Raw genomic sequence first — 26,638 nt, forward strand, 5'->3', positions numbered from 1 at the left:
CTCTCCGGAGTGGCCGCCCCAAGCGCCTGTTTGGCAAGCTGGTGCCTGGAGCCGGCCCTGGTGAATATATATGTCTTTTCCATCTCCAAATACTACAGACTTGATTCTCCCCACACTTACACCAGAATAAATCAAGAGTAAAATCCATTGAAATCAGTGGTGTTCCTCTGGAGTAAAACAAATGTTAATATAAGACAAATTAGGTGTTGTGATCCTATAATAGAATATACATTCTGCCATGTCAGTCCAAAAGTCACGTTCAAGAACTTGTTTTCCCAACATAAACAATGAGTTCTCATGTATGTAGGAGGAAAATCATGTTTGTTTAAGATGAGACTTGTGTCTCTGATGTTAAATCCTGGTGTCACAGACAATCAAACAATTTTAATATTACAACACAAGTAGATGCGTTTCTCTGAGTTCTAGAGCAAGGCAGTAGCCTTATTAGAAAGGGATGTTTTAATGATGTAGAACTATTGCACTAATTTAGTCTTCTAGAGTTGCTAGATTATTCAGAGAGCATCATTGCTTAACTTGGCCATGATACTTTCATGCTATGTCCCCCTATGTATTAGGTGGCAGTCTCACTATTAATACCACAGTTTTATGAACTCCTCAAGGAACACTGACTATGGAGACTGGAAACAGTCACACCATGGCAAACCTGATTTCCAGAGTACCAGAAGCCAAGGGCATATATCTAGCAAATTCCTCCAGGTCAAATCGTTAGTTAGAGCGCAAACAAACATACCTCCATGTGGAGTCCTATGGGCAGATAAATGGGCCAGAAAATTACATGTCCAACCAGATATTAAAATGACTCCAAATCCTTCCAGATTACGTTCCCATAAAGGAAACGTAAGTTCACCGAAACATTTGTAAAACAATGTTTTAGCCACCAGTAATATCAAGCAGTCAAGTGATCACGGATCACGGACCCAGAAAGTGGCAATAATGTCTATCACCTAAAATACAAAACCTAATATTTAGCATCTGGAGAGTCAGAGGAGACCTGTTAATCAGAAAACAGAGTGGGCCCTGGGGGAGTAGAAAAGGGAACATTTACTGTTTGCAAGATGTGCTATTAATCCCCCGCCTTTTATCCTGGTCGCTATGGATGAATCTTGGTACACTAGTATAAAGGATAAACTGGGGAAAACTTATCAGGAAAATTCAGCGTAAGCCTGAATCATCTGAGAAACAAAAATATTATAAAAATAACACCATACAGGAGGCTGTTCAGGAGGCTAATTTAGGTTCAGATTCTGCTGATTTTAATCAGGTTGAGTAGTATCTTGGGATTGATTCAATGACAGCATTAAGTCGTTTGTTACTGATAGAACATACTTAGCAATGCTGTTTCATATATAATAACTCTTTCTGACTCAAGGCCAGGGCTTAGTTCTCTTTACACTTAACACTGGTGTAAAAAAAAAAATTCCACTGGAGTTACACAAGTGTAAAATGAAGGAGAATCGGGCCTCCAATCTTTTTTACACCAACAAAGAGGACTCAAAGGGCTATTTTGATTCCTGTGATATCAAGTAAGACAAACTGATTCAAAATGACGAAGAAAATATAAGCTTTAGAACATGGAAGAGTGGCAAGTGAAAATATCAGTATCCTCCTTTATTTAGGTTTCAGTAATTTTTAAGATGAAGAGAGAACATTGATGGATAAAACTTGAGGAGGATCTTAAGAGCAGTTTGGTAGATAGACTCTTGAAAACTAGCATATACCTCTGTCCATCACATGACAGTTGTATTGGAAATACAGTAACTCCTCACTTAACATTGTAGTTATGTTCCTGAAAAATGTGACTTTAAGCGAAACGATGTTAAGTGAATCAAATTTCCCCATAACAATTAATGTAAATGGGGGGGTTAGGTTCCAGGGGAAAAATTTTCACCAGACAAAAAACTATATATTATATAGCTATACACAAAGTATACATTTTAAACAAACAATTTAATACTGTTCACAGCTATGATGATTGTGAAGTTTGGTTGAGGTGGTGAAGTTAGAGGGTGGAAGAGAGAGGGATATTTCCCAGGGAATGCCTTGCTGCTAAATAATGAACTAGCACTAGGCTGAGCCCTCAAGGGTTAACACATTGTTGTTAATGTAGTCTCTCACACAAGGCAGAATGAATACGAGGGCGGGGAGACAGCATAGCAGACAGAGACAGACACACACCTTGTGTGTGGGAGAGAGAGAGCGAGAGATGCACACTGCCCCTTTAAGTAAGCTGACTCACTCTTAAGTGCATTGTCTTTTTAAGTGGCTCAGGAAGTTGAGACAGCAGCTGCTGCCCCAAGCTCTCTGTCTCTCTCCGTTGGTGTCCCCTCCCTGCTCTATATAGAGAAGGGGTAAGTGGGGTGCAGGAGCTGGGGGCGGGGGACACCCTGACATTAGTCCCCTCTCTCCCCCCCCGCAGAGCAAGCAGGAGTCTCTGGGAGCAGCTCCAAGGCAGAGGGCAGGAGCAGCACATGGCAGTGGGGAGAGGGACAGCTGAACTGCCAATTGATAGCCTGCTGGGAGGCTGCAGCACAGGGAACTTAGGGAAGCAAGGAGCTGATAGGGGGGCTGCCAGTCCACCCTGGTTTCAAGCCCCCCCCCAGCTAGCTGCAACGGGCTGCTCTTCCTGCAAACAGTGGACAAAGCAGGTAGCTGCCAAACGACATTAGAAGGGAGCATTACACAACTTTAAATGAGCATGTTCCCTAATCGATCAGCAACATAACAACCAAACAACATTAACTGGGACGACTTTAAGTGTGGAGTTACTGTATCCATTTGTTCACTTGGAAAATTAAAATAGATACTCATATAACTAAAACAATAGTAATATTTTGCATGTGTATATACAATAGAACCTTAGAGTTACAAACACTTCAGGACTGGAGGTTGTTTGTAACTCTGAAATGTTTGTAACTCTGAACAAAATGTTATGGTTGTTCTTTCAAAAGTTTACAACTGAACATTAACTTAATGCAGCTTTGAAACTTAACAATGCTGAAGAAAAATGCTGCTTTTAACCATCTTAATTTAAATGAAACAAGCACAGAAACAGTTTCCTGACCTTGTCAAATCTTTTTTTTTTTCCTTTATATTTTTAGTAGTTTACATTTAACACCCTGCTGTACTGTACAGTATTTGGGTTTGGGTTGGTTTTTTTTTTTTTTTTTGTCGTCCCTATTGCCTGATTGCCTACTGCCAGAACCAAATGAGGTGTGTGGTTGACCAGTCAGTTTGTAACTCTGGTGTTTGTAACTCTGAGGTTCTACTGTAGTGCCTTCCATCTATACAGCACTGAGGGCAACAGCCAACTTGTGCTGAGCATGTAACACAACAGAGGAGTAAGGAAATGTTGGCCCAGAGCAAAAGGATAACCTTTCTATCCTTAGACAAAAGATCACAGGTTTGGGTCTTTGGCATCTACATAGAAGGGATCTTGGGTTTTAAGGTCTTCTTCAAATGACTCACATACACTAAGCTTAATGGAACTCCATTTACCGATCTCAGAGAGATGAATAGCCAAGTCCATCCCTGCAGCATTGGAACCTGTGATTCCAGGGAATTCACTCCTGATGCTTATACCACTAAGGAATATTAAACAGAGAAAGTCAATAGGAATAATTTAATCTTTATTTCTTCAATTGCAGAAAAGTCCCCAAATGCATCTTGCAGAAGGATTAAGAGTAGGGATGATACCTAGAAAAGTGTTGTTGATGGAACACTTGTGACCCATTTCTGTTATTGGGGTAGCAGAAAAATGCTCTGTACCCCCGACTAATTAAATTGCCAATATGTTGCTTCATTTTCAGGTCACATTCTGCGATAGTCGGAGGTAGCTTCAATATTGCTTCTGTCTAAACTATTATCTGTATTTAAAGAAATGACAATTTCACTATGTGAACACAAAACCATTGTATTAACCGTCCAAATCAGAACCAGAGGTTGGCACTAGCATGAAGATGCTCACTCCCCTTCATAGTCATGCACCCCCACCACACCTTTTGTAGAAATCTTACAAAATACTGGAAGCAATATTTGCAGATTTCATTGTACAAAATTAAATTAGCTGATGGCATTGCTCTGTAACAGAGAAGGTCAAAGAACTATGGGCCTGATTTAAAACAATTTGAAGTCAATGGACTAATGGAATTTGAATCAGGCATTCAAAGATGGTAAATCAATAATCAATAGTATATTTAACTAATTAGGCATACTTTACCAGTGGAGAAGCACTGCAAGGTGGTTGATTCTTTTACTAAATTGAAACTTGAATAGCGTGGTCCTGAATCACAAAAAAATTGGCTTACCTGTGTATGCGATCTGCTTGCTTAATATAACAGATTGTCATATTTCATATTAGGGATATAATATAAAACTATTGTGCAAGTCACCCAAATATGAGATAGCCATATTCTCAGTTTAAAGTGATGTACATAAACAGTATCTTCATGGAAAACATAAATATCTTTTTTGCCATATAAATACAAACCCCATATTTCTATATAAACTAAAAATAGGCCATCATGTGTTAGGTTTAGATACAGTTATTGGTGAAAGTCTGACAAAATTTAGATAATGATTTCCTGGAAGACATTTGTTTAAACTGAAAAGGTCCAGATATCCCTTGTGGAAAAGTTTGCAATGCTACTGCACATATTCTAAACAGAGAGCTGTAGTCCGTAGGATTACTATTTTAGCACATTTCACGAGGGCTTATATTAACTTAGAGCACAAATAAATGCCTACCTTTTCATACAGAAATTTGGTCTAAGTGCTCTAAGATGTATGTTTCACAAAGGTCTGAGTCAATTCATAAAAAAGCATAGAGCTAACAATAAAGAGTGGATGAGGCATATGTGAAACCTCCTGCTCCCTGCTGAAAAACTGAACTTTAGATCAGGATATTTGTACAGAAATACTCCTCAATATTTTAGGGCAATTAATGTTGAAAACTAGAATCTCCAAATACCAGGTGACGTTACTTGTAAACACAGACCTGCGCGCACTACTTTCTCTTTTGCTTACAGACACCAGTACAAATGTATGGATGGGAATGAACCTTAAATGTTACCTTAATATAAAAAGCATATGGGCTCAAATTTTCAAAGGTCTGTAGGCACCTCAAGATGCAGACAGGTACCTACTCAGATTCTCAAAAGGGCCTAGTTGTCTAACTCCACTGATTTCCCACTAGGTGCCTGTCTGTATCTTTAGGCACCTAAATACCTTTGTCCCATAGTGCACTAATTGTACTTCAGCTCTTATAATACATAGCTTAAGACTGGTTTAATACTAACACACACATTATTAGTCACAACTTTTTCACCGTAATATATAAGATCCTCTACATATTTATATTAACACTTAGCACTTATATAACACTTTTCCTATGAAAACCTTTAACTGATTTACAAGAGAAAGTAATAATCATCTTCAAATGACAGATTTTTAACCATTTTAATTGTATACTACAGAACTCTGCTATATTTACATTTTGTCTCATCTCACACTTTTTTCAGCCTACACAATACTGTGATGTCAATTAAATAGAAAAATCTCAACCGTAAGAGTACCACATAACTTATACTCACCGACATCTTGTTAAAGAATTAAGATTGCAAAGGATTCTTGAGAAATGTGTTGGGTTTTTTTTCTGAAGCACTCACACACACTAGGAAGCATGCAATTCAAACCTAACACAATAGGCTTGTTTGAGCTTTATACTGTTTATAGATTGAAGTACAGTACTGCACTCTATTGGATGTACTGGTATAATTTTTATTTAGCACTAGCTCTTCGTAAAATATGAAGAATTTGATTGTCATTTTAATGCTTGCAGCACTGTATTTTTCCTTGAATTTTGACATATTTTACTTATTCTTTCAGTCTACATAGATGCTATGATAAGTATCCAATTCCAACATCTATTAGTGAAATAAAAGAAACAACTAGAAACAACTGGAAAAAGTAAAAACCAAGGGGACTTTTGTGCATGCCCTGTGGAGGTCAGGTTATTTTTCAGTTTTCAGAAGTATGTTTAATTGAATTATCATATATTGCCATTTGATTATGACAGTGTCTAAACTACAATGCCATATTCCTGTCTGCACATAATATTTTCAATATGTACTGTGAAAAGGCTCACTATATGCTCTTTGCTACTCAGAACCCAGTTTGGTAACAATGTGCAGGAGTATGTGCTGTAGATCCCTAGGAGTAGCTCAGACTTGCAGTACTTCCAGAACAAAAAGGAAGCAAAGTCCACTTAACATTTCAAAATGGCCTACATTGCCCCTTAAGCACGCCCTGCTCCAAGTCAGAGAGGTCAAGCTATAGTAACAACCACTTGTGATGTGTTTGCAGAAAAGCATGAGGGGATAGAGGCAACCAAGTGACACATGCCAGCCAATCACAATTCTCCTCCCTTTGGTTGTTGGGGTTGCCAGTCCTCTAGGATTGTCCTGGAGTCTCCAGGAATTAAAGGTTAGAGATCTTTGGTGGATAGGGGGAATGCGTTAGACATAATATTACTGGACTTCAACCAGGCTTTTGACACAGTCCCACATGACATTCTGATAAGCAAGCTGGAGAAATGTGGGCTTGGCGGAACTACCATTAAGTGGATACATAATTGGTTAAACTGCAAACAAAGAGTAACTATTAATGGAATGATGAGGGATTGGAGGGAAAACTCAAGTAGGGTTCCACAGGGATCTCTTCTGGGTCCAATGTTGTTTAACATCTTTATTAATGACCCGGATGTAGGAACAGAGAGCATGCTGATCAAATTTGTGGGTGACAAAAAGGCTGGTGGGGGAGGGGGGGAAAGTTGCCAATACTTAGGAGGATAGGGCTATGATTCAGAGGGATCTTGGAGAACTGGGCTATGGACAACAACAAGAAATTCAACAAAGACAAATGTAAGGTGCTACACTTGGGGAAGAAAAACCAATGACACAAATACAGAATAGATGTTAGTTGGCTTGGCAGCAACACTGCTGAGAAGGATCTGGGAGTTGTGGTGGATCACAACCTCAACATGAGTCAGCAATGAGATGCTGTTGCAAAAAAAGCAAGTGCAATTTTAGGTGGCATTAACAGAGGCAAGTCACAGGATGTGATAGTATCGCTCTACTCGGTGTTGGTTAGGCGTCAGCTGGAGTGTTGTGTCCAATTTTGATCACCATTATAAAGAAAGAATGTGGAGAAACCGGAAAGAATCCAGAAATGAGTGAGAAAGATGATCAAAGGGATGGAATACAAGCCATATGAGCGAAGGCTGAAGTAACTGGGTATGTTTAGCTGGAAAAGAGGAAATTAAGGGGGGACATGATAGCAGTCTTCAAATACTTGAAAGGCTGCCATAAAAAAGAAGGAGAAAATTGTTCTCTTGCCACAGAGTGCAGGAGAGGAGGCAATGGGTTCAAACTACATCATAGCAGATCTAGATTAAGTCTCAGGAAAATATTACTAACTGTGAGAACAACAGGACAATGGAACAGACTGCTGATGGAGGTTGTGGAAGATCCTTCCCTGGAAATTTTCAAAAGGAGTCTAGATAGCCATCTATCTTAGATGGTTTAGATACAACATCTTGGCAGGGGGTTATTAAACTAGAAGGGACCGCAAGGTTATCTAACCCTAGGATTCCATGATTAATATTTAATTAAAGATTATGTCATGTGATGGAACCTCCAGGAATATGTCCACCCAAAACTGGCAACCCTATCGGTTGGGCATACACAAAGGGCCAAGTCCTGCTCCAATTACTCATGAGTAGTCTCAGTGAGGTCAACGGGACTACTTGCATGAGCAAGGTGAGCAGGATTTGGTCCTACATGTTAACTGGTACTTCACAGGGGGAATGACAGAGGGGTTTAAGGATTGTTGGATGTCAGAGACCACTGACACATACAATTATATACCTACAGGTATGTCTATACTATGAGTTAGGGGTGTGATTCTCAGCTTACGTACACACACTTGTGCTAGCTCTTACCTGATCTAGCACATTAAGAATAGTAGTGTAGTCGCAGTAACGTGAGTGGCAGCAGCATTGGCGGCATGGTCTAGCCACCCAGAGTACATACAAAAGGGGTTCAGGCAGTTTGCACTTGACATAGCTAGCTTGAGCCACTGCTCGCCGCTGCCCACACTACCATATCTACACTACTATTGTTAGCATGCTAGCTTGATGAGAGCTAGTGCACGTATGTGCACATGAGTTGGGAGTCACACCCTTTACTCATAGCATAGATGTAGCCTAAGTGTTTGTACCACTCAAGCTGTAGTCTTCTCCTATCACTCACTTCTAGATATAAATGAGGCGTTGATGACATACACAGTTTGGGTGGCCTAGTCTGCTGCTGCACCTCTTTGGATCAGTGCTTTGGGCTTCCATATTAACTCCATATGATCTTATGGAAAGCAGATATATGAACAATATCGGTGGTTGGGAAAGGGGGTGGGAGAGGAGACAGAGGGGTTTGGCAAAGAGCCATCAACTAGACAAGAACAGATAATTAGTGCAAAGAGTACAACATGCAGGGGATCAGCTCCCCCAACCTGACTAGCCCCTCACGTGGCTAGGATTCACACCTCCCTCATGGCCTGATCCAAATCATTGATTTAAATGGATTGGGCTTTCAGGCAGTAAACAGCTGGGCATCAACACTTCAAAGAGCCAGGAAACATGGAGTTTGCCTTACTTTTATTTCCTCTTTGTCTTAAGCAAATGTATTAAACCGGGCCCCCTAGGTTATACTACACATATATGTCCTAATAGGACAATACAGCTAATAAAATACTATTTTAGCAAAGAGTCTGACATAAAACCAGATCCACAATCTAAGAAAAACTAGAAATATGTCATTTTGAGCTTTTTTGTATAGCTCATCAAAACTTTTAAGTCCAACCTTTTTCTGGTGAAAAATTACCTTTTTCAAAATGAAAACCCTGTTGCAAAAAGCTTTGTTTATTTGTCTGTTTGTTTGTTTTGCTTTAAATTCTAGACCTTCATTGAAATTGACAATTTCAACATTTTGATTTTTCAGCTTTTCCCCCTGCCTCCCTTTTTGTAACTGAATAAAATAGAATAAATAATGTCTAGGTATTGGGGTTTCTTCATTTTTTTTAATTTTTCCATGCATGATTCTAACTTCTCAAAACTTCTTCAACTTTTGCAAGGTTACTGAGGAAAAATGAAACTAAATGAAACCCACATCTGAAGAAGTGGGTTTTTTATCCATGAAAGCTTATGCCTAAATAAATCTGTTAGTCTTTAAGGTGTCACCGGACTCCTCATTGTTTTTGTGGATACAGACTAACACAGCTAACCCTCTGATACTTGAAATTAATTATGTTACTCAATAGCTTTTCAAAAGTTGGAGAAGTTTTGAAATGTTAAAGTAGCAAAAAGAAAATAAAAAAATAAAAAAAACAAGTCTGATCATTATATCATCATCATCAGTTGTATTGCACTATGAGGGAAAAGGGGGGGGGAAGGGGAGAATTTGAAAATTAAAGAAATCAATTTAAAAAAATTGCAACTATCCCCAAAAAGTTTGTTTCAAATTCTGGAAAAAATTCAAAATGTCAAAAATTTTCACAAAACTGTTTTTCCATTTTTTAATAAGCTGTATTTATCAGGCTTGTTTGAACTACTCAGAGTTGCCCTTTTACTACCTTAATCCTATCATTCTCCAAGACAAGAATTGTGTGCTTTGAAAAGGCAAATGATGGGAGTGGTAAAAGATGGAACGATGAAAAAAATGGAAGCTGTCTGGTTTTTGTTGTTGTGCTGGGATGGGGTGTGCAGGGGTCGTCGCTGTTAAGGTCCTAACTGGGAGAACGTGTTCAGGCATTCTGTTTCTCCTTTCTTCCTCGTCCCTGCTGTCAAATCCATTCTTGAGCTCACATAGGGAAAGCCATTTATGATTAGCCTGTACTTGCCAGTTTGTAATAAATAAATAATAATGTGCCCTTTGATATTATTAATTTGGTCTCAGTCAGGATCAGGGCCTCATTGTGCTGGGAACTGTTTTTTCCTGTATTTTTTTCACAATCTCTGCCTCAAAGAGCTTGCAGCCTTGATCTTGCACAGTGATGGATGTGGGTGGAAAGGTTTACCCACACATATCACATTGCAGAATGAGAGCCTAAGTTAAGTCTGGACACAGCAAGTGAGAGTAACAATAGGTGAAAAGGGGAGGAAGGAGAAGGGTAACAATAACAAAACCACATAGTTACTTAGGCTAGTATGTGTTTTCAGATCATCTATAGGTTTGTTTCTTTTCTGAAATATAAATATGTAAACAGACATAAGGAAGCACTAGTGGTCTTCTACGTAGACTTTCCCAGGTGCCAGTTTCCCACAGACATGTAAGCAGAGGTGAATCTTGAGAAAGGATTCGAAGGAGAAGAGTGTAGTAGCCATATGGATCAGTTCGGAGAGGCCATTCCACTTACAGAGTACTTTCCATTGGAGGACCTGAAGCAACTTTAGATATATTAAAGAACTTAGCCTTTTGATCACTCCCATGAAGTAGGTATGTATTATTAGCCCCATTTTACAGGAGGGAAAACCAAGAGAAAGCAATTAAATGACTTGTTTAACATCATAGAGTACTTCAGTGGTAGAGCCAGGACTACAACCCAGATCTCCTGATTTCCAGTCCCACTAAACAACTTCCTTCTTCATTAAATGGTAAGATTAAGAAAACACATTATCTAGTTTCAATCTTTCAATGGATTATTATAAACCAAAGAGACTAGGAGGAGAAATATGATTTTACAATTGACAAGAAATACTTTGACAATGTCCTTTTAATGGATATGTTTATGTCAGAACAAAAATGATGGTGCACATTTAAGAGCTAAATAATCAAAGGGCGAAAAGATTCCAGACATGGAAAACTCTTTTCGCTGAATATTTTTAACAGGAAACTAAGCAAATGGATTTGGGGTCCATGCAATGGTCAGCTGTCACAAGTATAAATAGGGTAACTTAAGCAATCTTTTAAAAACAGGATATTAATACTGAGAAGCACATTAGCTAGCAACATGAACACTCATGAGACCAAACCTTTTCTAGTGCCTCAGAGCTACAACTGGCCTGTTATGCAGTAAGAGGTGTTGTTTGGATTACAGATGGCAAATAAGTGACAGAAGCAAGCCTCAGGCATGCTTCATATTCTTTACCACACAGAGTCTTTCACTAATTAAACTTAGTGTTTACATTTTCTCTTAAACACCATAGCACCAAGCTGTAGATAGCTGTGCTATTCCACAAGTATTGCTGAATTGTCATATGCCACATACATTATCAGATTATTCTGTTTCCTCTTGAAACTACATGCTCAAAATGTATCATTTTTGCCCTGAACAAAATGAAAGATAAGTTATATTAAATACATGTAGGGTAAAAAGGCATCTCCTGTGGAGATCATTATCTGACATCCTATTTAATATAATGACAGTAGCGCTATAGCTCCTGAGGATACCATTATCCTGTTTTGCTGTATTTCAGCATAACACCTGATTCAAATCAACACCAACATGTCTTTTTCACGATAGTCCTGCACAAATGTCATTATCCAGACAAAATGATTCTTTCCCCCAGTGAAATGGAAAGTAAATTTAAAATAATCAGCTAGCCAAGTGCCAAGTGTCTCTGTCCAATGTAGTATTTTTCAAAACTGTTTTCTGATATGAGTAACAGACCGACAAGCTAATTTAAAAATTACAATGTTTTTATAACATCTTCTTGATAGGTTCTATCTTTCAGAATGATCTGAAATGAAGCCATGAAGGCCACATGGCACTAGTGCCCCAAGGACCAGACCTATTGTCCACAGAAGTCAATGGGAGATTTTCCACAGAGTTCTTCTAAAAGCTTTTGGTTTACGCTTCAGTTTGAGAGAGTTAAGGAAGGGGAAGCATTGGCATATTTCCCTTCTTCCCCACCAGGGATGTCACTGCTGGCACAGACAGCAATGCCCTGCCCACCCTATTGAAACACATCAGAGCATATTCTTTTTTAAAGTAGGTTGAAACCACAACAAGATCTGATTAAATCGAACACTTCCAAAGTAGGGAGATTTTTGTACCATAAAAGTTACCTACTTTATAATAATTCTCATGATATTTTTGAAAAGAACAGGAATATAAACCTGAACCTGAAAAGAAGTACTCACATGAGTAATCATTATTATACTCGTGACTAGTCCACTGAAATCAAATCAACCTAATTGTTATAGACCAGATTGTAAACCCCTTACTCACATTGGTGAGCAGTTGCTCACACAAGTAGCTCTGGTGACTTAAATAGGACTCTACTCATTCATGCGAGTTACTGCTCATCAGTGTGAGTAAGGGGTTCACAATCTGGCCAAATAGCAAAACAAGACGACCATTTATTAGCATCAGTTAGCTGTATAGGATGTATTTTGGGTGCTAGTGCAATGAAGTAATATTTGACACAGTGATATCTCAATCTCACACTCCTGAATTATCTTCAGCCAAAGAGAATGGATGTGAAAAGATGCTACTTACTGTATTATAAGAAAACATTTAAGTTTTTTTGTCCATCTCCTACTCTGGATGGCTACAACCTGACACACAGTCTGTCAGTCTTTAGCACTTACATCTATACAGATGTCCTTTATTCTCTCTCTTTCTATCTAAGCTTCCATTGGCTGAAAGTAGCATTAACCCGGTGTCTCAGACAATAAAGCTGCATGGTAAATTAGAATCATGAAAGTTTACAAAGGATTAAAGGTTCTGACTCTACATTTTATATCTCATACTATACTGGTCTTGCCCCACAATCAAATGTGGTACTTTGTTTTTAAGCTTGTCAACTAACATTTTAAAACCATCATCTGAACTCACAAGTACTATATTCAGGCTGCTATGAAAAGAGAGAGAGAGAAAGAGAGAAAGAAAATTAAAGTTGAACCCAGTTTTGTAATATGTAGATGGGTTTTCAAATGATTTATTCTTTAAAAATGATACACTTTATTAATAAATGATGTTTGTAATGATGAAGTGATTTTATCTTATCTAAAGGAGAGAGAGAGAAATAAATCAAACGTAGCATGCTACAATTTCATTTGCTAGTGTCTCTTCTGGTTTGTGAAAATATCAAAGTTCTCTGATGATTCTGAAGTTGACTAACTGATAAGCTGTGAGGAGAGCTATTCTTTACCATTTTTGTGCAACACAAGAGTCCAAGGATGTGTAGGGTCTAGAAATACTGCCAGTTATACACTAACATAGTATTCATAACCTGTGAATAAATAATGAGGTATAAACCCTGGGAAATAAATGACAGAACTGTAAAATCTGCCAGGGATGTTTTAATAATATTGAATGCCATCTGTACACCTGAATATCAACTCAAAGAAAATAGTGAAGGCAGGGTCTACTTCCACTGACTGCTAAATAAACCCAAAAGTACAAACAAATCACCTTAAACTTAAAGCTACTGTCAATGCACTTGTCATAAAAACTTGGTTTACTACAGATTTTTTTAAAAAGTCTTTCATCTTTCCAGTCGCTAAGTTTTCATGATCTGTCCTTCACGGACCATTACTATGGATACCGTAGTGCTCTGATGGATCCTATTTTCAGATTTCTTGGATCTCCCCGAAAAACAGTTAGCAGAATTCCAAAGAAATTCCACATCAGTGCAAGACGTCACTAACTTAATAGCCTCTCTAACGGTGTTGGAAAGGAAAAAAATATATAAATGAGATACTCTTCCCATTGGTTTCTCTCCTCACATCTTGCTTGAGTCCTCACTTTCTATGGATTCACACAGACCTGTGAACTATATCCTCCCAAGGTGTTTTTAAAGCAGTGAACAAAGGGAATAAATTCAGGAAAGATGAAAAAGGGAGGGGGGGAAAGAAACCTCTGACCTGACATTACCAAATAAAAAGACACTAAGATGAAAACGAAATAGTGCCATGGATTTACATATGGGGTTTTGATGGAAACTAGGGCTGGGTTTTAAATCAAAACTCACCATCTCAAAACCACTTCTTTTCATCCGCCTGCAGGACTTGAGGTAAGTACGTATGCGTTTTCTGGCACGCTCTTGATACTCAGGGAATTGTCGCCTGCATGAGTCAATGATAGCCTGGATCTTTTCTTTGGGCTGCTTAGAGATTGGGACCATTCGGTCCAAGTTTTCATCTACAAACAGCCTGACAAACATCTGTTGGTAAGAGGGAGACAGAGGAAAAGGGTTTGGAGGGCTGCTCTCTTTCTCTTCCTAGTCTTGATTACTGATAGGAAGATACTTTTTCTGTGCGCTGAAGAAGCTATGTAATGGGAAGCCAGAAATGTTAAGCAAACAACTCTTTAAAGGACTTTTTTTTTTAGGGCTGATAAAAAAGACAAGAAAAGAATAGTCTATAGTGTATAGAAATTGTGAGATACACCACAATGGATTGTGAAAATAGGCAGCACTTAACTTTTGTTATTAACAATAAGTTATGATTGCTCCCTGGTTTTATTGAACTGCATATTTACTATTCTCCTAGTTTGAAAATTGCTTGTGTTATCATGCATAATTACATACAGTGGGAAAGCAAGAGAAAATAGCTGACCACTGGAATGCTCCTCCTATAAACTAGCTGCAGCCCCCCCCTCTATCCACTGGATGAACATGCACATATACACAAAACACATCTTAGTTCTCCTCACTGATAAAGATGGCACTTTGCCTTATAGTTCTAAATAAAACACAGTAAAACTGGTGTCGGTTGGTGAGAGTTTAATGTGCTTTAAAAAGGATCCTTCTGTAAATTAATGTGCCTCTAATATTGCCAAACTTATACATAAATAACAGTACACAAGGAAACTAGTAAAGTTAAGCAAGGCAGTTAATGCTGCAGGACTTACATTAAAGGCTTTCAGTCGCTCAGCTTCTACCCCATCAGATTCATTAACCTTCTCAGCATCTTCGTGTTCATCATGGTCATCCTCGTCCTCATCTCCTCGGTTCAGAGACAGATCTTCAGCACCTCTGCCTATGCTCTCGTTCTTACCAGAGTCGTAGCTGGAATAGCTATGTGCAGGCGACTAATAAAGAAAAGATATTTTTTAATGTACCAGATTAACAGGTTTACCGGGCTCCTCATCAAATACATTTGTTTTTAAATTAGCACATCAGAAGGTATTTAAAGAATTCCATGATTTTTTTCTTTTATATACACAAATTACTTTCTCCAGCCCCAATACAAACCCTTATGATCACTGTAACAGAGACCATTTCTCTATCATCTTGTCTACTTCAGTACATTAAAGCAACAGTCTGAGGAAAAGTCAAGTAAATCAATCTATAAATGATTCTCCTGTGATAATTAAATTCTGGATGAGAGGTTTTCACAAAGACTTGTTTTGTATTCAAGTTTCTTCCTGATTACATTAGCAAAGTTTCTTCCAAGGCAGAATACAGGGAGAAGTGGCGATAGTCATTCATTGGTAGGAATCATTATCTAGAACAGTAATAAGTTATTCATAAATATAGAAATAATAATGCCTTAGTAGATCACTTTCCAAAATTCAAGCAGAATTTAAAATTGTCAAGCTTTTTTAGTTCTCACAGAAGCATTAATAATGGTAACACATACACACCCGTTTTCTCCTTGAAGCCTTTCTTTACACAAAATATTCAGAATTTTCCCCTGAGCAGGGGGATAAATAACAGATGATTATTTCATTAAAAAATTATCCACTCACAGTGTCAAAAACACAGCAGCGGTCAAGAGAGTCAAATACTTTAAGCTTCCCCTAATAGTATCAGATTTTGGTTGTCTTGTTATTCTTTGTGTATACTTCACACTAAGTCACAACAAGCAAAACAGTAGTAAAAAACTCCATCAGAACACCAAGGTACAGGGCCAAATTTTTCTCTCAGCTAGACCAGTGTAGACCTGGAGTAACTCCATGGAAGTTATTATTACTCTAGATGCACATCCATATAACTCATCCAAAGCATGTTGAAGTCAATTAACTCTAGAGGGCTTACCATCAAGACTTATATGATGAATCTCACTCTATCGATATCATAAATTTTTATATAGCTCCTATCACAATGGTAGTCAAAGTGTTGCACAAAATTCAGGAGCACAAAGCCCAAAACAAAAAGGGCCAAAATTGTCAAGCATGGGTGCTTAAAGTTATGAGCTTTGATTTATTTAGGGCTCTGTGTAAGTGCCTCAACTGAGAGATGTTGAGAAACCACAGACCGAAATCCATAGAGAACACCTGGCACCCTGCAGGCAGGGGCAAATGAACTGTGAGAGTAACAGCAACACTGCCCAGTTGGGTTGGGAGACTGGAGGAGGAAAAGTCAGACAGAAAAATAAATATAAATATGCCCAGTCTTAGTGCATCATTTTTGCCTTTTCTCTTTTCCATCCATTTCTTTATTCTCCCTTTACTCTCCCTTTCATCTTCTTATTTCACTCCTTTCTCTTCCTTTCCATTTTCCCACTTTAAATTATTTTACTACTATTTCTGTCTCTCTCATTTCCCTGGACTCCCCTACCTATTTCTTTCACACATTGATTCTCAGCCCACTTACTTCCTTTTATTCTTCCCACTCTGTGATTTAGAGCCAGGGACAGCTCCAGGGTTTTTGCCGCCCCAAGCAGCGGAAAAAAAAAAAGACGCAACGCGATTGGCGGCACTTCGGCGGCTGCTCCACTGCGCCGCTTTCTTCTTTGGTGGCAATTCGGCGGCAGGTCCTTCCCTCTGAGGGACCGAAGGACTTGCCACCGAAGAGCCTGATGTGCCGCCCCTTCCCCCGGCCGCCCCAAGCACCTGTTTGCTGAGCTGGTGCCTGGAGCCGGCCCTGTTTAAAGCTCCACAATAAAATCATTTTAGCCACATAACATCCCATTTCTGGGATCTTCATGACCCTCTCTCAGTGTCCCTCAAGCTCTCAACTATGGGTTTCATCGCCCCTCCCCCCAACCTGCTACCCACTCTGTGTGCACCACCAGGGGCAGGAGGAAAAGAAAGTTTGCCAATGCCTCCAGGGGTCAGGGTGGCCAAGACTGAGAGGCCTAAGAAGAGAAGGGCCTGAGGAAGCCAGCAAAGGAGAGGAGGAGCTGCTGGAGAGCAGGCAAGAGGCCAGATTCCAAATGTTGACCTCACTGCCTGTTCAACTGACTCCTGTAGGGACATATTTATGAAAAAATATGATTTGGAGATGCTCCCTCATAAAGGAATGTGTTGTGAGTGTGGGAATTTGGAGATGTGCCCTGGAGACAAGGGTTTCGGAACACCACATGGGTGTGTGCAGCTCACCGGAGTTGCTCTCCAGTTTGTTTCATTAACACCAACTCAAGCAAATGGTTTTAAAACAGTTTCAGATTACATCTGAAGCATACAGAGTAAAATTTAGAAGACTTAAGAAGCGTGCTGAGATGAGTAATGTGGCATATGTAAACCAGATGAGAGATTTGATGGATAAGTGGGTAAGGGGAAAGAGTATTAAAATCTTTGAAGAAATGTGTGATCTTGTTGCTCAGGAACATTTCCTGAGTATATGTAGTGATGATGTAAAACGGTGTTTATGGGATAAAAAGGTGAAAACTGTTGATGAACTTGCTACTCTAGCTAATGAATTTGAACAAACCCAAGCATCTATTAGCAATAAATCACAGGCAGAGGGGTTTAAGTCTGGTGGGAAGCAGGGTTCCCGTTTTACCTCTGAGAAGGAGGAGGCTGGATGGGAGGCTGGATGCTTACCTCCCCAAGTCCATTCCTCTAGTCCTCGTCCCAAATCTCCTGTAAAAACAGAAGAGCCCAGAAGGTGCTACCACTGTAAATCTGCTGAGCACCTGAAGAATAAATGCCCTGTGCTGGGTAGTACTAGCAAACAGGCAGCAAGCAATCCACGGGAACGCGGCTACCCGGAGCACAGAGACACCTCAGGCAATTGCCACTTATCATACAGGGTTTGTAAAAATAGTCTCTTCCCGGTCAGGCAGGAAGCACATAAAGGCTGTCAAAATTAATCGCAAGAACTCCTGGGGTGGAGGGATACAGGTGCAGAAATTTCTATGGTCAAGAGAAAAATTGTTCAGGAAAAAGACATACTGCCAGGACAGATGGCAGAGCTTTTGTTAGTAGTAGATCACAAAATCCTTGTGGCTTTGGCTAAAGTGCACATAGAAACTGAGGATTTAGAAGCTGAATTGACTGTGGCAGCAGTACTTCATAACCCACCACAATTGTTACCTGGAAATGATTTTTTTCAATGTGGCTCGGGCTGTTAAAGGGTCTCTCTGGGAATCTTACTAAAGACTTGACAGTCAGTGAAAATGCTAATGACCCACCTGAGAAAGGGGAGGAGGAAGCCATTTCCCAGGCAGATAAGATCCACCAAGCAGCTAAGAAAAAGCTGCTGAAAGACCACAGCCCTCTAGAAGAAGGGGGTGGGGAAAGTCCCAATGCTTGGAGTGAGAATTACAAAGAAACCCTAGGAGGGTGTGTGTGTGGATATTTTGCATGGGCACAGCACTGGCTTGGAGGGGGTTGGCCTGTAACATGCTAGATCCTCTTAAATCATTACCTCTCCAAAACCCCAACAACATACATGGACTGAGAACCTTTACTAAAGGGGATACTGGACAACACACTAGAGGGAAAGAAAGACCAGTATCTGAACACACATTATGGTTCAGGAAGGGGTTGAAAAACACAATGGGTATTGAACAATCCAAACTGTCTAAACAGAAGGCGTGGTATGATGAACATACTTGGAAACACCTCCCTGTCATTAATTTGTTAGTACTGTTAAGTCTCATAATATGCAATTTGTTGGTTATGACAAAGAATTTGGTACTGATGGTAAATCCTTTACAAATGTGTAACATGCATAATTTTTGGAAAAAGCTTCTAAACATGGTAGGAGTGGTGTCAAGGAAGTTCTATATGGATACTGCTTCTCAGTTAATACCCGTAAACAGGCTTAGAGCTTGGCACAGCAGAGAAAGCATAACAAACCTGGTCTGCTGTGTGGAAGGGGAAACCCTAAAAGATATTGATATCTGCATTATGTTAACAATGCTACACTGTGACGTTATTGATATAATCTGGGACCATATAGATCATTGTTGCAACCAAGGTCCTGTAGTGGCACCCAAATCTTGTATAAAGGGGGTCAAATGGGGTGTCTAAGACAAGGTTATGGTTTACTGGTTATGATTATGCTGTCTATATGTGTGTATCAATTTTGTAGTTGAAGTTATGAATATTGGCTCTATACTGTCTGTATTTCAAACTTATGCTATGCTGCTGGGTGACATCCCAGACAAACTGGTGTTAGCTCTGCCTAGCCTGCTTGATGGCCCATTAAGGACCATCAGCTATACAATGGACCCATTGAGAGAAGGCAAATATGTCTTGAGACTCAGCAAAGTATGCAGGAACTTGCCCATGTGACTCCAGACTCCATTTTGCTGTAATTTTTCTCAGTAAGAACAAAGGTGTTCTTACACCTGGAAAAGACTATATAAGGCTGATGCCTCATCTCCATCTTGTCTTCAATCCTGCTTCATACCTCTGGAGGAACTTTGCTACAAGCTGAGGCTTTGAACGAAGGACTGAGGACCCATCCCAGCGAGGGATGTATTCCAGAGACTTGATTTGAACCTGCAGTTTATTCTATCGCTGCTGCAAGCCTGAACCAAGAATTTTGCCATTACTGTATGTAATTGATTTCATTTAACCAATTCTAACTCTCATCTCTATCTTTTTCCTTTTATGAATAAACCTTTAGATTTTAGATTCTAAAGGATTGGCAGTAGCGTGATTTGTGGGCAAGATATGATTTGTATATTGACCTTGGTCTGGGGCTTGGTCCTTTGGGATCAGGAGAACCTTTTTCTTTTACTTGGGTATTGGTTTTCATAACCATTTGTCCCCATAACGAGTGGCACTGGTGGTAATACTGGGAAACTGGAGTGTCTAAGGAGATTGCTTGTGAGACTTGCGGTTAGCCAGTGGGGTGAGACCGAAGTCCTCTTAGTCTGGCTGGTTGGGTTTGCCTTAGAGGTGGAAAAAAACCCAGCCTTGGGCTGTAACTGCCCTATTTGAGCAATTAGTCCTGAGTTGGCACTCTCAGTTGGGTTCCGCCAGAACCGCATTGTCACATACACATAAGAATGTTTTCAGACAAGCTGGGAAAAGAAACGCAGAACTTTACAAAAATACCTGTGGATGGCACAACAATGTTTGGTAACATTTGGGAATTGTATAACCAAACCCTAAAGAGGGCATTCAACACACTGCCTTCGCATTAGCCAGTGACTAACCCTCTGGCAGTAATCTAAAGGGGGAGGTGTGACCCTTCACAGTAATATTATTATAATGTGACTAGGACATAATCATAATGCATTTTATGCAAGATAAGTCATGTGTGGTGTCATTGGAAAGGTTATGATTTACTGAATATGATATACTGAATATCCTATTGTATACATGTATCATTTTTGTATCTGAAGTTAGGAATATTGAATATGTATCTGTATTATAAATGTGTTTACACATGGGGAACGCTCACTAGGTAAAAGACACTCTGTCTAGATGGCTGGCTGAAAGGGCCCATTCAGGTTAATGAGCCATTAGGAGAAAATAATAGGCCTTAGAAGAAGCTTATCTCCCACTGGGGTGGGGGTGGAGGTGGGGAGTGGCTTTCTGAGGACGCTACAAACAGCCTCTGAGTTATGGCTGCTGTGACCCTACAGGGACATGTGATCAGGTCACCTGGTGCTGGACTCCATCTTGGGATACCAGTGTTTTTCCACTGACTGGTGTGGGTATCAAGCTTTGAGACAAAGGGTTCCCACTATATGCAAAAGATATTTAAGGCAGGGGACAGCCCACTGGATCACCATTACATACATAAAACATTTTTTACTTTTCTTAGTTACGCAGTTTTCACTTTTAAACACATCTTACCATAAAGAATAGGAACACCTTGCAGAAGCACTATTTGTTGGTATGTTTGGGATGAGAGCACTGCATTGGTTACACATGGTTCACATTTGAAAGATTATCTTCACAACCATAAGGGCTACATACATTTAATTTTCTAAAAACAAAAAAAACCCAAAACAAATAAAAGCTAATGCAGCCCAGTAGGGAGCTACTTAGTAGCCACAATTTTTGTTTAAAAACTACAAAAACCGATCAAAGAATCAGTAACAAACCATGAGAGCCTGACAACCAACCAACCTTAATCATAATCAACAACCTGGATTGCACCCAGAAAGAGTGCGGAAACCTGAGCATAGGTATTATCAAGTATTCACGGCTGCTCACTAATAGGGAACGGCATTCATTACCAGCTGCAGCTTCCAGTTCTAAGGCAAGAGTTGAAATTAGAGATACATGCCATATACATGTATTTGTGTATTTGTGTATCTAACTTGTTTGTGCAACTAGTGCGAGGATGTCCCTGAGATGTTGTACATATTGTACATCCAAGCCATTTGCTTAGCAAACTGAAATTTGATTGGCTACAGTAACAATCTATGCAGTTATCTCCCAGCAGATGAGCTTGTGGAGATAATTTATCACAAGACTGTTCACTCCACATTCTGTGTTTAACGAAACAATATTCATATAAAATGTTTTATAATTTTCTGAAATCACTCCTCTATTCTTATCTTTTTTTCTTCTTCCCTTATTCCAGTCTGCTTCCCTCCCTAGGTCACTCTCTTTCTCTCCTTCCATCTTCTCTTCCCGCTCCTCACTCCACATTTCAATCTCCTTTATCCCTCCCCCACTAGATGCATTTAAATTGGTAATCACAGTAATTGTGCTCATAAGCTAGGCATGCATTTGCATACACATTTTCCATGTGCAGTTGTGCATGTACACTTTTAAAAGTTGCACCGTACTGTATAAAAAGCAATTAAAATATCTATATTTAGACCTGGTTACATTTTGATGAAAAACGGTCAAAATTCAGTGAAGAACACAGGAAAAGAATGTTAATAAAATTCTTGCATTTTTTTTTTCATTTTGTAACCAATTCAGATGATCATGATAGGTCTTTGGGGGGATGGCTGAGAGTTTGAGTTTTGGGTATTGTTGCAGGGAATATATTTTGTACATTTACAAAAAAAATCAAGCCTATACTGTATAGTAGAATACTTAAAACATCTATAGGGGTATTTTTTAGGAGAGTTGAGGACACAGGTTTTATAGGGGCAGGAATGGAATATATTCTCCCCATTGGCTGGTATGTTCATTTTTTTCATCCCAGTTCCAATATTGGGTGTTTTGAGTATGTGGATTGTGAGTTTAATTGTTGCCAGGCAGCACAGAGCTTTTGCTCAGGCGTCTTTTTGTACTTTAAAGCTAAATAATACATTAAATACCTTCAAGAAAGATGTGCTCCTCTTTGGCATTAGGAACATCTCCATTCACAGCTCCATCTCTTCTATCATTTTCTCCTAAACTCATTGCTTCCATTTGCCTGTCCTGTCTACAATTTTAGCTTCATCATTTTACCTTGAACTTTCTATTTCCTCTTTCAGTTCTTACATTGTCAGGGACCGTTGCTCTCAAACGCCAGTCCACACGGCTCTTAGCCAGTAAGTTGCAACCTGCCACCCAGTGACTTGCTAACAGTTGCCAGAACTAGAAGCTCAACTGACAGAGGACTCCAATTCTGGGATCTGATTCCTGGAACTCTGAGGGTTCTGAATGGTTCCCTGCTTCTATTTAAACCAAGCACAGGAACAGGAAGTTGTCCTCACAACTGGGTTTCCCCTGCTTAGGACTGTTTTCTTAGGCTACCTGCTCCTACTGCCTGACTCTGGTCTCCTGATACCTGACTGTAGATCTGCCCTTGGGCATCTCTCAAACTCTGATCTCCTGGTATCTGACTTGACCTGGCGCCAGACTCCTGCTCTGACCACTAGGGAAGGCTTCCCATGTCCTGGTCACGACATACATATACAAATCTCCCTATTTCCACCTCCATGATGTTGCCTGCCTAAGTCTCCTCCCTGATTCCTCTTAAGCTGAAATCCTTCATGACATCATCTCCTCCAGCTTTGACTGTTGTAACTCCTGTTTTCATGGCCTCTCCAAGATCTTCAGACTACAGCATGGGCAGAACCTTGCTGTCCATCTTCTCGCTAAGAGAAGAAGACAAAGAAGCATGACATCTCATCTTCAAACAACTCCAATGGCTCTCCATTCATTTCAGGATCCAATTCACAAATTATCCTCCTTGTTTTTAAACCCGTCATACAGTTGCTCAGATTACCTCAGGACTTTGTGTTTCACTAGTGGCCCATTCTAATCCCTCCTCTAGACCAACACTGGCACGGGGGCTGGAACTAGGGGTGCTGGGGATTTGGTAGCACCCCCTGGCTTGAAGTGGGTTCCATCATATACAGGGTTAACAGTTTTGTTCAATGGCTTTCAGCACCGCCACTATAAAAACTGCCACCGAACGCTGGCCTCTTTTTGGCTCCTCCATACACTCTCAGTGCCGGTTCAACAGCTCCTGCCATTTGGAGCATCCAGGGGAATGTTACTTGCTGTAGAAGAGCCAATAATCATAAACATAGCACTGTGTTATGTAGATTGTATTATACGGGTATTATCCGATATGGAAAGTGTATTTTGATACCGCTTATATGAAAAATGCTAAATAAAACCACGTTGGATTATATTTTACTATACTGTAATATAAAAGGAACTTTTACACCCTCCATTAGCAAGAGGGCCATGTCCAGGAAGAGAACTGCTCAGCTACCTACAGTAGTAATTAGTAGATAAAGGATATATTTTTCTGAACTACCCCAGTGTCTGCAGTAGTCACTCAGGGAATAATGAGTTGTTCTGTACCCAAGACCACCCATTCACCATCTCTTAGTAAGCTACTTAACCAGACTACAAGGCATCTGATTGTCTGTGATGTTCCCTATATTTATTAATAGTAAATACAGTAAACTCTCAGTTACCCAGTGTAGTTGTAGCCGTGTTGGTCCCAGGATACTACAGAGACAAGGTGGGTGAGGTAATATCTTTTATTAGTTCATTGGTTTACTGAACCAATAAAAGATATTACCTCACCCACCTTGTCTCTCAGTTATCGGGGCACTTCCATTCCATCCGGTTTCATCTGGATAGATAGAAGTATTGATAATTGAAAGATAAAAGATAATTGAAAGACCCTGTGAAAGTAAACTTTTCTTCTGGTATGCTTCTCCTCTTAGGTAAAAGATACAGTATGCTCCATCTATCCCCACTGATTTTGACCCACATTATTGAGGCATATCACTTTGCCCTGATAGAAATAACCTCAGAAATTAGCCTAGATATAGTGTGAAGAGACAGAGGCAACAGAAAAATCCCTGTTCAGGTAGAAGGTGAAAAGTCTGCTTAGAAACAATAATTTAACCAACTTCTTTCTAATTCTAAATTCCTCCCCAACCAGTCTCCACTTATCGGTCTTGTCACATTCAGGAAGGTGTGCTCACATACTCACCAATCCATCACCATCTCTGTCATTCTGAAAGGGTAGGACTCTGACTGATGATCAGCAAAAGCAAGTAGGAGTATCTCTATCCCACCAGATTTGAGTGAATACCAGAGCAGAGCAGGCTTAATGCAGGGAGCTTGCATTACTTCCTAAAGTTTGTTATTTGTATTATTGATCTATAGAGCTCCTGTCATTGATGCAGGATGCTAGGCAGTTATAAACTACCTGTCACTGATTCCACTGCAAAACCAATGTTGCCGCCTACAGAAATGTTAGCAAAAATATTGTCATTTGTGGTACCAAAAGAGCCAAAGGCAAAAAACAGAAAGTAAACCAAATTCACTTCTTGCATTGTGCTCTCAAGTTCAGTAGAATTTGGTGAGCTCTGGCAGACCCGCCCAAGAGGAGTGAAATTTCAGAGGCAGGGACTCTCAACTGAGAAAGTTCTATTCTCCAGTCCCAGAGACCTTTATCCCAGGAACTGACAGAAAAGGCTAGATTATTTTACCTGCCACAACAAGATATAACATTAGAGGCAGTCCTTCTGATAATGGGCTCCCATTTAAGCCTTTAAATATTTATCACCAATATCTTTGATTTCACCCAGAATCAAACCAGAAGATTTGAGTGAAGATGTATGCTCGCAAAATGGCTGGCCCTACTCAGAAAGGAGGCAGCTGCACTCTGCACCAGTGGGCAGGCTTCAAAGGGAGTGCTCAGAAGACTATATTTGAAATGTCTAGCTTTGGGCTGACAAAGGCCTGAGTGTACGGCTGATCCACATTTTTCTGTCAAAACTGGTTTTTGATGAAAAATTGGGGTTTTAAACACTTTTTTTGTTTTGCTAAGAGTATCTGCTTTTTATAGAAAATTTTGACCATTCATCAGAAACTGAAAACTTTCTAGTTTCTGTCCAAACACCAAAATTTTCATTCAGCTAAAAATTTTTATTTTTCAATAAAAAGTCAAAATTTTCCATGGGGGAACACCCCCCCCCCCATTTTCTGACCAGTTCTACCTGGATGACCAATGCGAGTTCCACATTATGGAGGGCTAGTAGCAGCCTCTTTGGCCAGCTGAAGATGATAAAACATACTTGTTAACCTCTGCTGGGACTTCATAATCCAGGCTGTAAACAATTTGGGTAAAAAGCCTCAAGAGAAGATGCAAAACCCAGCTTTGGATATTCATCCCAGTGCTTCCTTCTGCCAATAAGCAACCCTTCTGTCTCATTGGGACGGAGCAAGACTGTTTGCTTTCCATAGAATCATAGGACTGGAAGGGACCTCGAGAGGTCATCTAGTCCAGTCCTCTGCACCCATGACAGGACAAGTATTATCAGACCATTCCTGACAAGTGTTTGCCTAACCTGCTCTTAAAAATCTCCAATAATGGAGATTCCACAACCTCCGTAGGCAATTTATTACAGAGCTTAATCACCCTGACAGTTAGGAAGTTTTTCCTAATGCCCAATCTAAATCCCCCTTGGTGCAATTTAAGCCCATTGCTTCTTGCCTTTCCTCAGAGGTTAAGAAAGAAGAACAATTTTTCTCCCTCCTCTTTGTAAAAACCTTTTATGTACTTGAAAACTGTTATCAGGTCCCCTTTCAGTCTTCTCTTTTCCAGACTAAACAAAACCAATTTTTTTCAATCTTCCCTCATAGGGCATGTTTTCTAGACCTTTAATCATTTTTGTTGCTCTTCTCTGGACTTTCTCCAATTTGTCCACATCTTTCCTGAAATGTGGTGCCCAGACCTGGACACAATACTCCAGTTGAGGCCTAATCAGCGTGGAGTAGAGCAGAACTCTACTCTACTCTATCCAGAACTCTACCCTCGTCATACTTGGGAGAATAATTAGGCTGGAAAAAGAAACACAGAACTGAGCATCATGAGGACTAGGCAGTCCCTAGTCTCTTGTGGCCAATGCACAGGAAGAGTGATAAGACTTAACCCAGCAGGACCCATGCTTTTGGGAAGGACATGAATTGACTAGCACTATACTCTTCGACCTCTCTGATAAGGAGCAGAAGAGCTACTATCCACCCTGCAAGATCCCATATCCAGGTCAAAAATATTGTATCCCAT

General features: G+C 39.9%; 1 protein-coding gene across 4 annotated transcripts in view; it reads right to left on the minus strand.

Annotated features, from left to right (window-relative positions):
* Nucleotides 1-26,638, minus strand: part of NOL4 (nucleolar protein 4) — a 248,946-nt gene that overhangs the window by 40,186 nt on the left and 182,122 nt on the right. For 3 of the 4 annotated variants that reach the window (XM_034762850.1, XM_034762852.1, XM_034762853.1), the window contains 2 exons: nt 14,929-15,108; nt 14,048-14,239 (listed from right to left, as the gene is read on the minus strand). In XM_034762850.1, the coding sequence (XP_034618741.1) occupies nt 14,048-14,239; nt 14,929-15,108 (372 nt within the window). The remainder of the gene's footprint in view (nt 1-14,047; nt 14,240-14,928; nt 15,109-26,638) is intronic. The other variant, XM_034762851.1, reaches the window with a different exon arrangement.

Source organism: Trachemys scripta, chromosome 2 (assembly GCF_013100865.1).
Source record: "Trachemys scripta elegans isolate TJP31775 chromosome 2, CAS_Tse_1.0, whole genome shotgun sequence".
NCBI lineage: Eukaryota > Metazoa > Chordata > Testudines > Emydidae > Trachemys > Trachemys scripta.